The 13539-nt window shown below is 48.5% G+C and overlaps 1 protein-coding gene across 1 annotated transcript; it reads left to right on the forward strand.

Moving 5' to 3' along the window:
- The first annotated feature begins 282 nt into the window (after positions 1-282).
- LOC120239701 (zinc finger and SCAN domain-containing protein 5B-like) lies at positions 283-6952 on the forward strand. The gene is made up of 5 exons (XM_039244133.1): positions 283-347; positions 1966-2433; positions 4189-4392; positions 5584-5731; positions 5993-6952. Exons 2-5 carry the CDS (start codon positions 2092-2094, stop codon positions 6724-6726), a joined length of 1428 nt encoding a protein of 475 aa, XP_039100064.1. The 5' UTR covers positions 283-347; positions 1966-2091; the 3' UTR covers positions 6727-6952.
- Positions 6953-13539: the final 6587 nt, after the last annotated feature.

A 13539-nucleotide genomic window follows, 5' to 3' on the forward strand; every position in this document is an offset into this window, starting at 1 on the left:
GCTCATTTTAAGTAAAACCTTGACCCAAAATGCTTAAAACTTGCAGCTCTCCGTTCTCTGATTCCTTTGAGCACTTGGGCATATGATAAACAATTCACCAGACCGAGAGAACCAATATTGGTTCCAAAGAGACTTATTTCACAAATGACTTTTTCTCTTGATGGAGTTTCAATGGGAAATTTAATCCACTCGACCGTTTAAAGTTGCTAATCCTATGGTTTTAAACCAATCGTCAGGCTGATGAGGTAACAGGAAGTCAGGAGCTTCTCGCTCGGTATAAACAGAGACATTTCAGTTCCAGACGCAGTTTGAGAGCTGGCCCCCTGGAGGCAGGAAGGTGTGCGGAGGTAAGTTAGGGCGGGATGCCTAAGGTCGCTGGGGTGGATGGAGGTGGGAAAGAGGAAGGCCCGGGTTTCTCTTCACTCTGCATTAGCTCTGGGGGCTTGTGACGACGTATCTTCCTACACCCCGCTAATAACTTTGATTCCTTGACGAAACCACCTGGGAAGTGGGAATAATGTGAATACATCCGTGGTACGGTGGGTGCGGCTTATACTTTGAACCAGGGTGTTTCACCTCAGATGTTATTTTTGGCCAGATAATTGTCTGCTGTCTGGTGTGGGGGAGGGGAGTTGGGGGGCTGTCCTGTGCCTCGCAGGACGTTTAGCGGCACCCCCCCACCTGCCTCCCCCGACCCGTCTCCCCCATGCCCGGGGTTAAGACAACCAAAAATGTCTCCAGATGTTGCCCACGGTCCTGAGGTACGAGGGGAGCGGGGTGGCTTTTGTCACCTTTGGTTGAGAACCATAGATCTAAATGTTGGTCTCTCCATCCCGTAAACACGTGCCAGGCGTGTCCTCAGCCTCCTCTTTGTCCCTACGCAACCTCAGGGGTAGATTTCATCTTGCCCACGGCCCGGAGAAGGGCTATGGTCTCCCAAGAGCTGACTGATTGGCCAGGACCCCACAGCTAATTGAAGCTAAACGTGGACCTAAAACACTGAGACGAAGTAAGCCTCCCCAGTGATCTGAAACAGGACGAAGGTGGACTATTGTGGATTTTAGGCAAAATGTCTTGCCTTTGAGTTCCATGTGGCACATGGTTCTCCCGAGACTGCTCAGCGGGCCACGCTGCTGCTTAAAAACACATCACTAGGTGTTTGCTGTCCATGGGGTGAAATCGAATCTTTAGTTAAGGGCCTCATCAACCTACTATAGCCGCTAGGGTTAGACCCCCTTACCTGGGTGCTGGGGGCTCTCCCTTGTGAACTGAGCCTCCCCCTCGCCACCCCCCCCTCCGCCAAGTCCACAGAGTAACAATGTGGTTCCTGACTTTGTGAGCTAGGTTGAGAACGTCTTAAACTCTTCCAAAATCTTGCTTCTCTGAAAACTTCAAAGAGCATTGGATTTTAAATCCTTTTTTCTGGGATGACATTAAGTATGTAACCCTTAGAGACAGAGCCGGATAATGGATTACCAGGGGGAAGGGGTGGGTGGGGATGGGGCAGGGTTTCTTTTTGGGGCATAAATAAGTTCTGGAACTAGACAGTGGTGGCGAGTGGTTGTACAGCATTGCAAATGTGAGCACCCCGCAAAGTTGTATAGTTTAAAGGACTGAATTTTATGCCATGTGTATCTTATCACGGTAACAAAGTTATCTGTTAATCCTGTTAGGATTCTCTTGAGTCCTCCCTTTCCTGGAGCAAATCAGTAATCCTGGGATGAACAAGGAAGTGTCCTGGGGGACAATCTTGGGCTAATATTTCAGTTAGTTAAGCATCTGACTCTTGGTTTTGGCTCAGGTCATAATCTCACAGTTCCTGAGTTCTAACCTGACAGTGTGGACCCTGCCTGGGATTCTCTCTCTCCCTCTCTCTGCCCCTCTCCCGCTTGCTTGCTATCTCTCTTTCTCAAAATAAATAAACAAACTAATCTGGTTCATTCTCTCCTCCCCACCCACCCCCGGACTTGTGAAAACACAGCCAGTCTACTGCTGAGGAGAACCAGGGTAAATTCCTTTAGGTGGGTCTTAATTAGGCACCAGCCTTTAGAGAGTTTGCACGGAGCCATATTGGAAAACTCTCCAGTAAGTATGGCCACGGACCAGACGTTTTCAGAGGATCGTGAGAAAGCCCAAGGAGCCCCCGCTGGAGGGCAAGACAGCAGCCGCGAGAGGTGGCACGTGAGCTTCCGGGCGTTTACCAGCTCGGGGAGGTCGGACCCCGTGGAGGACCTGAGGAGGCTCGGAGAGCTCTGCCAGCTGTGGCTGCGGCCAGACCTGCACACCAAGGAGCAGATTCTGGATGCGCTGGTGATGGAGCAGTTCCTGATCTCCATGCCGCAGGAGCTCCAGGCCCTAGTCAAGGAGAGTGGCGTGCAGAGCTGCAGAGAACTGCGGGGCCTGCTGCGGAGCAGCCACACCCCCAAGAAATGGGTGAGCAGCGCCTTCACTGCAACGGGAAAGGGGGAGCTGGTATGGGGGCCACGGGGGGTTACTCTCCGGGTCAGTGGTTCTCCAGTGGAAGGCAGACTGCCCCTCAGGAGACGCTCAGCAGTGTCTAGAGACATCTCTGACTGTTGCAATGGGCAGGAGAGGGGACATTACTGGCATCTGGTGGGTTTCACGGGTCTATGCCCTTGGCGGTCACTCGCCCTGCCCTATGTAGCTCTCTGGGACGGTTGTGTAAGGGATGTTCCAGACACCCGAGGAAAAAGAGTGAAACCAGTCCACTGGCCCCACAATCCTTGGTATCACCAGAGACCCTCTTAAAAGTGATCCTACCTGAGTAAAGCAGCTACAGGTTGCAGAGAAGTGCAGTGGACACGTTGCCATGGTAACGAGTCCTAGGCGGCTGGAAAGGGAGGGGTTGGGAGAGGAGGCTTTTGACTGGATGGGGGGGGACTCTCAAACCAACTAGGGATGACTGGGGGCGGGCCATCCTTTGCTTTGGGGGCTTTCTGGTGCATTGTGGGGTGGTCCACAGGATCCTTGGTGTCAATGCCAACCTCCCTCGGTTGAGAAAATCGAAACTCACCACCCCACCCCATCTGCCACCAAAAGTCTCTGGTGGTTGCCAAATGTCTTATAGGGTCAAAACTTTGGCTCTTGGGTAAGAATCACCAGACCAGGTAAGACTTTATTTACATGGGAACATTTTCCATCATGGTGGCTTGAGTGTGCCTGTATCCTTTGTAGAAAAAGCAAGGGTCGGAAGGATCTAGGAGGGAATCGAACCTGGTGTACTACATGCACATTTGCTCCAGTCACTGGAGATGGGTTCTCTATAGTCCATTTTGTAACAAGTGGACAGAAGGGAGCTAGGTCCAACGTGGCAGCCCCCCTTTCCGAGCACGCTGGTGGGAGATGTGGACAGAAGGGAGCTAGGTCCAACGTGGCAGCCCCCCTTTCCGAGCACGCTGGTGGGAGATGGCATCCTCCAGCGGCCGAGCCACGGATGGAGGTTTCATATTGTGGGAAAATAGCTGTGGGAACTGTGTGTAGGTGTTAATCCGGAATGACGCAGGAGATTCTTAAGGAAAGCTGGGTGACATGTAGGCTAAACATTGGAAGCCTCACTTGGGGGGAGGTGTTGGGGTTTTCACTGCACCATGTTGCACGAGCCTAGATAGGAGTGCACAAGGCATGCTTTAGGAGGACAGTTTGAGGGCTGAGTGTTAGCTGAGTATTAGTATTAGTTGGGACGGTGGGAAAAAATGGGGAAAAAAAGTACTGAGGTTGGTTAGATATTAGGCCAGTATTTAGTTGCCCAATACAAGGGGGTGGGGTGATTTCATCTTCATCTCCTAGGGGTGCATTTGACAATTTTGGGAGACATTTTTGGTTGCCATTTTATTATACTTTTTTTTACAGTTTTTTTTTTTTTAACATTTATTGAGAAACAGACAGAGCATGAGCATGGGAGGGGTAGAGAGCGGGGAGACACAGTCTGAAGCAGGTTCCAGGCTCTGAGCTGTCAGCACAGAGCTCGATGTGGGGCCCGAACCCACAAGCAGTGAGATCATGATCTGAGCTGAAGTCAGATGCTTAACCGACAGAGCCACCCAGGTGCCCCTGGTTGCCATTTTAAACAAGTTATTCCCACAAATTGCGTGGTAGGATGTACACAGTACAAAAGCTACATTCCGGTTCTTAAGAGAATCTGATCTTGTTTTATTCTTCTCACCACAGACCATAGTCAATATACAAGGACAGGAATTTCTTGTGCAAAGTTCAGATGTTCAGAAGGCCGACGCTGAGCCTGGGGATGCAGATCTTGTGACAGGCTTGTCCAAGAAGCCCCAGTCCTCTGGGAGTGAGATACATCCAGAGAACAGCCAGGTCAGCAGAGAGCTCCAGAATCTGCCAGGAGTCAGTGAACCCTCAAGGGAGCAGGTGAGTGTGATGCCCTCCTCGATCTCTAGGGAGTGGTGGCAGAAGGTACCCGAAGTTGTGTGTGTAGCTGCTAGAATTATTGGGGTATTTAGCATAGCATCGAACTAGACCCATTTAGCCTAGGAATTCCCATGGATGCATCAAGTCCCTAGACATATTTCTGAACCTCTATGGAGAATTAAGACTCCCCAGCCTTTGTCCTCCTGCCATTAAAGCTTTTAGTGTTGGGGCACCTGGGTGGCTCAGTCGTTTGAGCGTCCGACTTTGGCTCAGGTCATGATCTCACGGTTCGTTGAGTTCGAGCCCCGTGTCGGGCTCTGTGCTGACAGCAGGCTCGGAGCCTGGAGCCTGTTTCAGATTCTGTGTCTCCCTCTCTCTCTGCCCCTCCCCTGCTCACGCTATCTCTCTCTCAGAAATAAGTAAAACATTAAAAAAAATTAAAACAAAAAGCTTTTAGTGTTAAGTCTGGAGAAAGAAATGAAAAGCAATGAAATGGTGCCAGGTCAATTTGCCACAGGGTAATGAACTGAAAGCTGATTTTTCCATAGTCAGCTTTCTCCAAGGCGTTCCATGAAATGACAGTTACCCAAAGGACAGCATTTGGGGAATGTTGTCAATATCTTAAAGGAGTGGTTCTCACCTGGAGTCATTTTGCCTCTCAGAAGACATTTGCAAATGTCTAGAGACCTTCTTAGCTGTCAGATGGAGGTGAGGATGGGGGGTGCTCTTCACACCTGCCTGGTGAGAGACCGGGTATGCTAATCGTCCCACAAAGCGTAGGAAGGACAGCCTCGCAACGGAATCATCCAGCCAAAATAGCAAGTAGTGCTGAGCAGGGACACCTGCGCCCAGAGCCATCTTGCTTCCAGAGTCAGGCAGGGGGAATTGGGGGTGACTTGAGGTGTGTTTAGAGAATTGATGCTCTTAATTCTCTAAGCACAAAAACTTGTGAGGCGTGTACATGACTTAAAGGCGCAGTGGGTATTGATTGACAGCAATTCTGAGAATCAGGTGATGGTTACCAGGAGTGATGGGGTGCCCCAAGGGAAGGTGGGGCATAACCACAACACTATTATGGAGATAGTTGGAGCCTCAGATTAGGGAGATGGGCAGGATGGGGAAAGGAGAAACCAGAGCTTTCCATGCCTTAATTTAGGCACATTGATAATGATAGTGACGGCCTATTGTCAGGGACAGAACGCTCTCCTGCCCGAGACCATTCCCGGAGAAGGTGTAGTGGTGGGTCTGAGGCTCAAGGAGAACGTGGAAAATCTGACGGAAGACCTGGAAGAGACAAGAATACTTAAATCCCAAAAGCCTCCCCTTCTGAAGCATCCTGGTGAGCATGGAGGAAACTGGGAAGAGTGACTTCCTCTGCCGGGTAGGGGGCTGGAGATGAAGCATTGACCTCTCCTGGTGGTGGTGGGGAGGGAGGCTCTCATACCTTTTCCATCACTGATTTCCAGAGTGTCCCACATACAACCCAGTCTCAGGTTTGCTGGTTGATGGGAAGTTCTTAGCCCATATCAGTGTTTGGTTCAAATGAGGCTGGCATCATTGAAGATGCTCATAAGAGTTGTGTTAACCCTTCTTTCAACAGCTTCAGTGAGGACAGAGGGTGGGAAGACTCGCCAAGAAAGAACCTACATTAAAAGTGTGGATGCGGACACATCTTCCAGGCGTTTTTCAGAGAGACAAGTTTCCGCTCAGAGTGGAAAGAGAAGAGAGTCCCAGAAGACTCAAAGTCCCAAAAGGAGAAAACAGGAAGCCACCTCCATTTCCCAAGATGCAGCCACACAGCTTGACAAGGAATTCTCAGCACAGCCTGTGTCGACATCAGTTCGTCCTGTGGGGGAAAACGCCACGGGAAGGACACCAAATGTATGCAGCCTGTGCGAGAAGGTGTTTCGTTATAAATCTCAGTTTTCCATCCACTGGAGGACGCACACGGGAGAGAGACCCTTTAAATGCAGCATCTGCTCCGGGAGTTTCATGCAGACTTCGGATCTCCGGGTTCACCAGAGAATCCACACAGGCGAGAAGCCCTACTCCTGCGAGATCTGCCTCAAGACGTTCACCCACGACTCCACCCTGCGGAGCCACAAGAGGGTCCACACCAATGAGAAGCCCTACGCGTGCGAAGAGTGTGGGAAGGCCTTCAGCCACAAGGGGAACCTCAACGTCCACCGGCGCACCCATTCTGGGGCAAAGCCCTATGTGTGTAGCGAGTGTAGCCATGCCTTTCGCCAGCTGGGAACTTTTAAACGCCACCAAAAAATACATTCGAAAGTGACTTCCCAAAGATTTTGTTATCAGAGCCAAGTCCCTTCTTAAGGAAGTTAATGGCGATTTATCACCTATTTTAATAAAAATGACATATCATAAGCACTTACAAGGTTTCTGGAACACAGTAGATGTTCCATCAATGTTTGTGGAGGATCTTGGAATGATGACATCTTTATTGGATTTCATTTTCTGTTTTAATTATGTCACATTGTTTTCCTTATAAGGCTTTTTGGTTTATGAAAGTAAGTCTTATTGTCAATATTTCCTTATTAAATTGTGGCTGCCGAATGTCTTCCTGTTATCCATTATTTTTAAGAACAATTTTAATGTTTATTTTTGAGAGAGACAGAGGACCAGTGGGGGAGGGGCAGAGGGAGGGAGACAAAGAATCCGAGGCAGGTTCCAGGCTCTGAGCTGTTACCACAGGGCCTGACTCAGGGGATCAAACTCATGAATTCTGATGTGAGATCATGACCTGAGCCAAAGCTGTATGTTTAGCTGACTTGAGTCACCCAGGTGCCCGTCTTGTTTTCCATTACTTCCTTGTCAAATAGGATGATCCAAGGAGGGTGGCCAGATTAAATATGAAATACTCAGAAATTTGGGTTTCAGATGAACATTTTCTTTAATTAAAAAAAAAATTTTTTTTAATGTTTCATTTATTTCTAGGGGAGAGAGAGACAGCGTGACCAGGGGAGGGTCAGAGAGGGAGTCACAGACTGAAACAGGCTCCAGGCTCTGAGCTGGCAGTCAGCACAGAGGCCGACGCGGGGCTCGAACCCACGAACTGTGAGATCATGACCTAAGCGAAAGTCGGACGCTTAACCGACGAAGCCACCCAGGCGGCCCCCGAACATTTTCTTAAGTCTAAACACATTCTGAATCCTCAAATACCACTGAATAAATAGACATTTTCAGAGTAAGTTTAGATTCAACAAAACTGAGGGGCTCCTGGGTGGCTCAGTCGGTTAAGCACCGACTTTCGGCTCAGGTCATGATCTCGCGGTTCGTGGGTTCGAGCCCCGCGTCGGGCTCTGTGCTGGCAGCTCAGAGCCTGGAGCCTGCTTCAGAGTCTGTGTCTCTCTCTCTGACCTTCCCCTGCTCACGCTGTCTCTCACAAATAAAAAACATTAAAAAATAAAGTGCAAAGTACAGAGATTTCCCAGAGGCCCCCTGTCCCCAGTCAAGTGCATACTCCCTTACTACCGGCACCCCGTATCAGTGGTACATTTGCTACAGCTGATGAGCCCATGCTGATGTCATTGTCATCCAGAGCGTATAGTTTAGAGGCTCACTCGGTGTTGTGCATTCTACGGGTTTAGACACGTGTGTGACATGCACCCACCGTTACAGTCTCACGCACAGGAGTTACACTGCCCTCAAATCCTTTGTGATTTGCCTGTTCCTCTGTCACCTGCATCCTGCATATTTTGCTAACTTTGGAGAACTATAATTTTCCACATCGACTACAGAGGCATTCTGAGACACTTGTTATTAGGTCACCTTAATTTCGTGACATGGGTGTCCCCTGAGGGAGGGCCTTGTTGAGCCACGGGTGAGGCGGCCCACACTCAGGTTCTGATTCAGTAGCTCCGGGGTGGGGCGTGAGAATCTGCATTTTAAGAAACTGGGTTTTGGGGTGTGTGAGTGGCTCAGTCACGGTTCAGCTTTATCTCAGGTCATGATCTCATGGTCATGGGATCGAACCCCTATATCAGGCTCTGCGCTGAGTGGAGACTGGGCTTCTCTCTCTGCCTCTCCCATGTTCATGTTCTCACTCTCTCCCTCTCAAGCTCTAAAAATGAAAGTGTTAAAAAGCGCTGAGTTTTAGAATAGTTTTCTCAAGCCCACAGGCTTCCCGTGTGTTCTACAGCGTTTCCTCTGCTAACCTCGTTCATCGGTACCACACATGTGCCAACTGTTAATATGTTGGAACAGCCCCACACTTTACTGATTTTCACACAATGCCCCACCCCAGTCTCCTACCCAGGATCGCACACTGCGTTTCCTTGTCGGGCCTCCTTAGATTCCTCGTGGTGGAACAGTCTCTCAGACCTTCCTCGTCTTCGGGGACCTGAGGATCTGCACTTGGAAGAAGTGATACTTCTTCCTGATGATTCTTTTTTTTTTTTAATACTTTTTTATGTTTTATTTATTTCTGAGAGAGAGAGAGAGAGGCAGCGTGAGCAGGGGAGGGTCAGAGAGAGAGGGAGACAAAGAATCTGAAACAGGCTCCAGGCTCTGAGCTGTCAGCACAGAGCCTGACGCGGGGCTCGAACCCACGAACCGCGAGATCATGACCTGAGCCAAAGTCGGACGCTTAACCGACTGAGCCACCCAGGCGCCCCTTTCCTGATGATTCTGATGCTTCTGCTCTCAGGACCTTTTGAGAAAAGAGGTTGAACTCCCAGGTGGGGTCCAGTAACACTCAGAGTCCCGGGTCTGTCACTTCCCACAGGAAGTGGCCCTTTACACAAGTCCTCCTGTTTGTACGGAGGGTTTACAGTCCTTCTCTGGGACAGGCTCCCTGTCTGCAATCTGTCCGTGTGGATTCGCCCTTCACCCAAAAGCTTCAGGCTCTGAGCGCTCTTAGAGCTGAGCGGGAGACGGAGCTCCATCTTGGTGATTAAGTCCGCCTTCCTTCACCAGACCTGGAAAATGTTTAGGAGCTACAGCCTCCTCGTTCATTTTACTCGCAGGGGCTCTCATCGATGAAGCTCACCCAAAGCTTCTCCACAGCCCCATTTTCCAGTGTGGCTGCATGTTGGAACCATCTAGAGAGTAAAACAATAAAAAAAAAACAAAACCCCACCCAGGCATGGGGGCCACTCCCAGAGGTAAGGATTTGGCTGCTCTGGGGTGTGGCCTGGGCATTGAGAGTTTTGTTTTTTTGGATTTTTTTTTAATGTTTCTTTTTGATAGAAAGAGGGAGCCGGAGGAGGGGACGGGCAGAGGAGGAAAGAGAGAACCCCAAGCAGGCTCCACGCTGTCAGTGCAGAGCCTCACCCGGTGCTCACACTCAGGACCCTGAGTTCATGACCTGAGCTGAAATCAGGAGTCAGACGTTTAACCGTTTAACCGACTGAACCACACAGGTGCCCCAAGGTAAGAATTTTCTGATGGGCCATTTTAGTAACCTAGTGACTCCTATGGCTTGTCACACCACAGAGTCGCCCCTTTCCCACTGAAACCCATGAGGCCGTTTCAATGGCTTGATGGCCCACCTCCACGGCCAGCGAGGATGAACTTTGCTGTGTGTTCAGACAGGCCTGCGACCCTGCGCCCGCCCCACTGCGAGCTTTGTGCTTTCCCCATGCCTCCCGGGAGAGTTAGGGTTTAGAAGAAGGTGAGTGGGTCAAGTATGATCCACCATTCAATCTCTCCAGCCCTCTGGGTGTGGGCCTGGACCAGCTGCAGCTCACACAATTGTGGTACTTGTTAGAAATTAAATAACAATCAGGCTCTAGCCCAAACCTACTAAATCAGAAACCCTGGGGCGGAGGGAGGGGACTGGGCTCCCTTTGACGAGCCCTCCAGGGCGATTCTAATGCCTACTGAGATTTTCCGACCACTGTCCTTGAACATCGGTTCTTAGACTGGGTAGAGTTTTGCTTTGTTTGTTTTTGAGGTAACTATAGATTCAGAGGCAGTTGCAAAAAATAGTCCACTGGGGCGCCTGGGTGGCTCAGTCGGTTGGGCATCTGACTCTGGCTCAGGTCATGATCTCAAGGTTTGGGGGTTCGAGCCCTGCATCAGGCTCCGTGCTGACAGCTCGCAGGGTGGAGCCTGCTTCGGATTCTGTGTCTCCCTCCCTCTTTGATCTTCCCCTACTCATGCTGTCTCGCACTCTCTCTCTCAAAAAGAATTAAACATTAAAAAAATATTGCGGGGAGGTCCCATGTGCCCTGGATCCAGTCTATTAAAAAATGCCCAAGTGGCACGAGGCCAATGTATCTAAAGGCCTAGAGGGGACACCGGAGTGTGGAGACAGTCTGTCCCCTTCACACTTGGGCTTTCTTTGCCACCCCCCCCCCCCCCCCCCCCGCGCAAAAGAGCTCTTATCAGACTCGATGGTGATCTGCGTCTCCTTGGAGTCAGTAGTCATTCTTCCGTCCTCTGCCAAACTGGCCGACGATGGAACTGGCCAGGCCATGCCACCTTCTTTACCCCCTCGTCCCCGTGGCTCTGTCTTCTCCAGCTGGCTGCTCCCCTTCCTCCTCTGCCTCACGTCCTCTTTTTCTCCTAGATTTCTACATAGTGGCACGCCTTTGTTATGGGTAAAAAAATATATGTCAGATTGTTAGAATGAAAAATATGATTAAACTGTGCACATTCATGATAAAGTAATCATAAAATACAGACACAATAAAAGCAACAACTTTACAAAGCATACTTCCAGGGGCGCCTGGGTGGCTCAGTCGGTTCAGCTTTACGACTCTTGACGTCATGATCTCACAGTTCATGAGATTGAGCCCCATGTCCGTCTCAGCACTGAGGGAATCCTGCTTAGGATTCTCTCTCTGTCCCTTCCCCACTCGCACACGCTCTCTCAAAATAAATAAACTTTTTTAAAAAAGCATACTTCCAGTATTCAGAGATATTGGTTGTTAATATGCTGTTTCTTTCCTTTTAATAATTTAATTTCATTTACAATTCACAGAATTGTATTGACACTATTATAAATCAACCCAGTTATGTTTCTCTTTAATTATATACTTGCTTGTTTATTTTTTTTTAAATAAACTCTGCCCCCAATGTGGGGCTTGAACTCGTGACCCCAAGATGAAGTCACATGCTCTGACTGAGCAAGCCAGGTGCCCCTAATTTACTTTTGTAAAACAAAACAAACAGACAAAAAAGTGTCCCCAAGCACTGTTGTCTTCAGGAAACAGAATACTGAGAATAACACACATCTGCATGCTTCCCTGAGCACATGTCTCCCAGTCTCCTCACCTGGAGGAAACCTCCATCACAAACCCTAACATTATTATTTTTTAAAAAAAATTTATAATAGATGTATGAATGCGTAAGAATATATTGTTTAGTTTTGCTTTTTTTTAATGATTTATTTTTAGTTTTTTATTTCTGAGAGAGAGAGAGCGTGAGCAGGGGAGGGTCAGAGAGAGAGGGAGACACAGAATCCAAAACAGGCTCCAGGCTCTGAGCTGTCAGCACAGAGCCCGACGCGGGGCTTGAACCCACGAACCGTGAGACCATGACCTGAGCCAAAGTTGGACGCTTAACCGACTGAGCCACTCAGGCGCCCCTTCCTTTTTTTTTTTTGTTTAAATCAGGAGAATAAGCTACTGAAGCTAGTCTTCTTGGATTTGCTTTTTTTTCATTCATCTCTGTTGCTAAAATCCATCCACATTTTTAAGTATGACTGTGGCGTATTCATTTTTATCACTGCCTTATGTTCTATCCGTGGCATACGAATATGTCACAACATAACCATCATCTTGATGGCTATTGGTGCTGCTGCCTGTTTATTTGTAATTATATCCATTGTTCTGTTCACTATTCTCTCTCTTTTTCTTTTACTACAATAGGATCATACTACACACAGTATAGGGAGGTGGAATTTTTCAGACATTGACCTATAAATGGAAATCTGAATCGTTTCCCCCACTCCTTCCCATCCTTGCTCAAGCAGGTGCTCATTACCTCAGGGGAAGCATGTGTCAGAACGGAAATAAGACATTCTTCCAAGCCCAGCTGACATTTCCAAATGGCGGCAGGCTTAGACAAGAGTTTTAGATATAGAAAACATGAACAACGTTTCTTGGAAATGCAGTGAGCATTGCAAGACTCTCCCATTCTCCAAATAAAAGGGGGTCTTTCTGCACAGTGAAGAGAGGAAGTGAGATGAGGAATAAGCAGAACAGAAGAGAGTCAGGGGGGTGAGAAAGATTGAGAGAGAAATTTTGTTCGAAGAACGTAGCTCCCTCAGAAAGGTTGCAAGATCCCAAACAGGAATGGCAACATGGTGCTTTCACGTCCATTGGGTCGTAACTCACAAGAGAATCCTGGGCACCAAATAAGTGCTAGAACCGACAGGAAGATTCCAGAAGGATGGACTTCTCGGTGGCAATCTATGTACACTAAGATTGCTTCCACCCATTGGTGTGTTGGCAAGAAACAAACTGGCTGGGGGTGGGGGTTGTGACATTAAGGATCAAAGCAAACATTTTTAAGTGTTGGAAGATTAGCAAAGTGAGATCTCATGAGGAGAGATTATCTTGTGTCATCGACATTAAAGAAAAAAAAAGTCTTTCTTGAGGGGGGAGTCCAAGGTCTGAGGAGTGAATGAGAATCGGGATAATCAGGGCTGCAGTATTCCTTTGCTGGTTCAGGTTTTTCACAGAGCAAGGTGGTTCTGTCCAAGCTGATGCCACCAGTATCACACACATCTTGGTTATTGTTATTTTGAACTCTTTATTTTACTAAAAAAGTGTTTTAATGTTTATTTGTTTTTTGAAAGAGATAGAGACAGAGTGTGAGCAGGGGAGGGGCAGAGAGAGAGGGAGACACAGAATCCAAAGCAGCTCCAGGCTCTGAGCTGTCAGCACAGAGTCTGATGTGGGGCTCGAACTCACAGACTGTGGGATCATGACCTGAGCTGAAGTCTGACGCTTAATCCACTGAGCCACCCAGGTGCCCCATAAACATTTTATTCTTTAAAATATTTAATCTATACCTAACGTGGGGCTCAAACTCACCCCCTGAAATCAAGAGTCACACGTTTTTCTGACTGAGTCAGCCAGGTCCCCCATTTTGAACATTAAAAAAATTTTTTTACCTGTTATTTTTAAAGTTTACTTATTTATTTTGAGAGAGAGGGAGAGAGGGAGAGAGAGAGAG

The sequence above is a fragment of the Hyaena hyaena genome, unplaced genomic scaffold (assembly GCF_003009895.1).
Source record: "Hyaena hyaena isolate Hyena2069 unplaced genomic scaffold, ASM300989v1 scaffold_235, whole genome shotgun sequence".
Taxonomy (NCBI): domain Eukaryota; kingdom Metazoa; phylum Chordata; class Mammalia; order Carnivora; family Hyaenidae; genus Hyaena; species Hyaena hyaena.

Bases quoted from the DNA above. Each gene is read 5' to 3' on its own strand.
- LOC120239701 (XM_039244133.1), top strand. From the start codon at position 2,092: ATGGCCACGGACCAGACGTTTTCAGAGGATCGTGAGAAAGCCCAAGGA. The intron at 2,434-4,188 runs GTGAGCAGCGCC...TTCTCACCACAG, and splicing joins GCCACACCCCCAAGAAATGG to ACCATAGTCAATATACAAGG. The intron at 4,393-5,583 runs GTGAGTGTGATG...GCCTATTGTCAG, and splicing joins GTGAACCCTCAAGGGAGCAG to GGACAGAACGCTCTCCTGCC.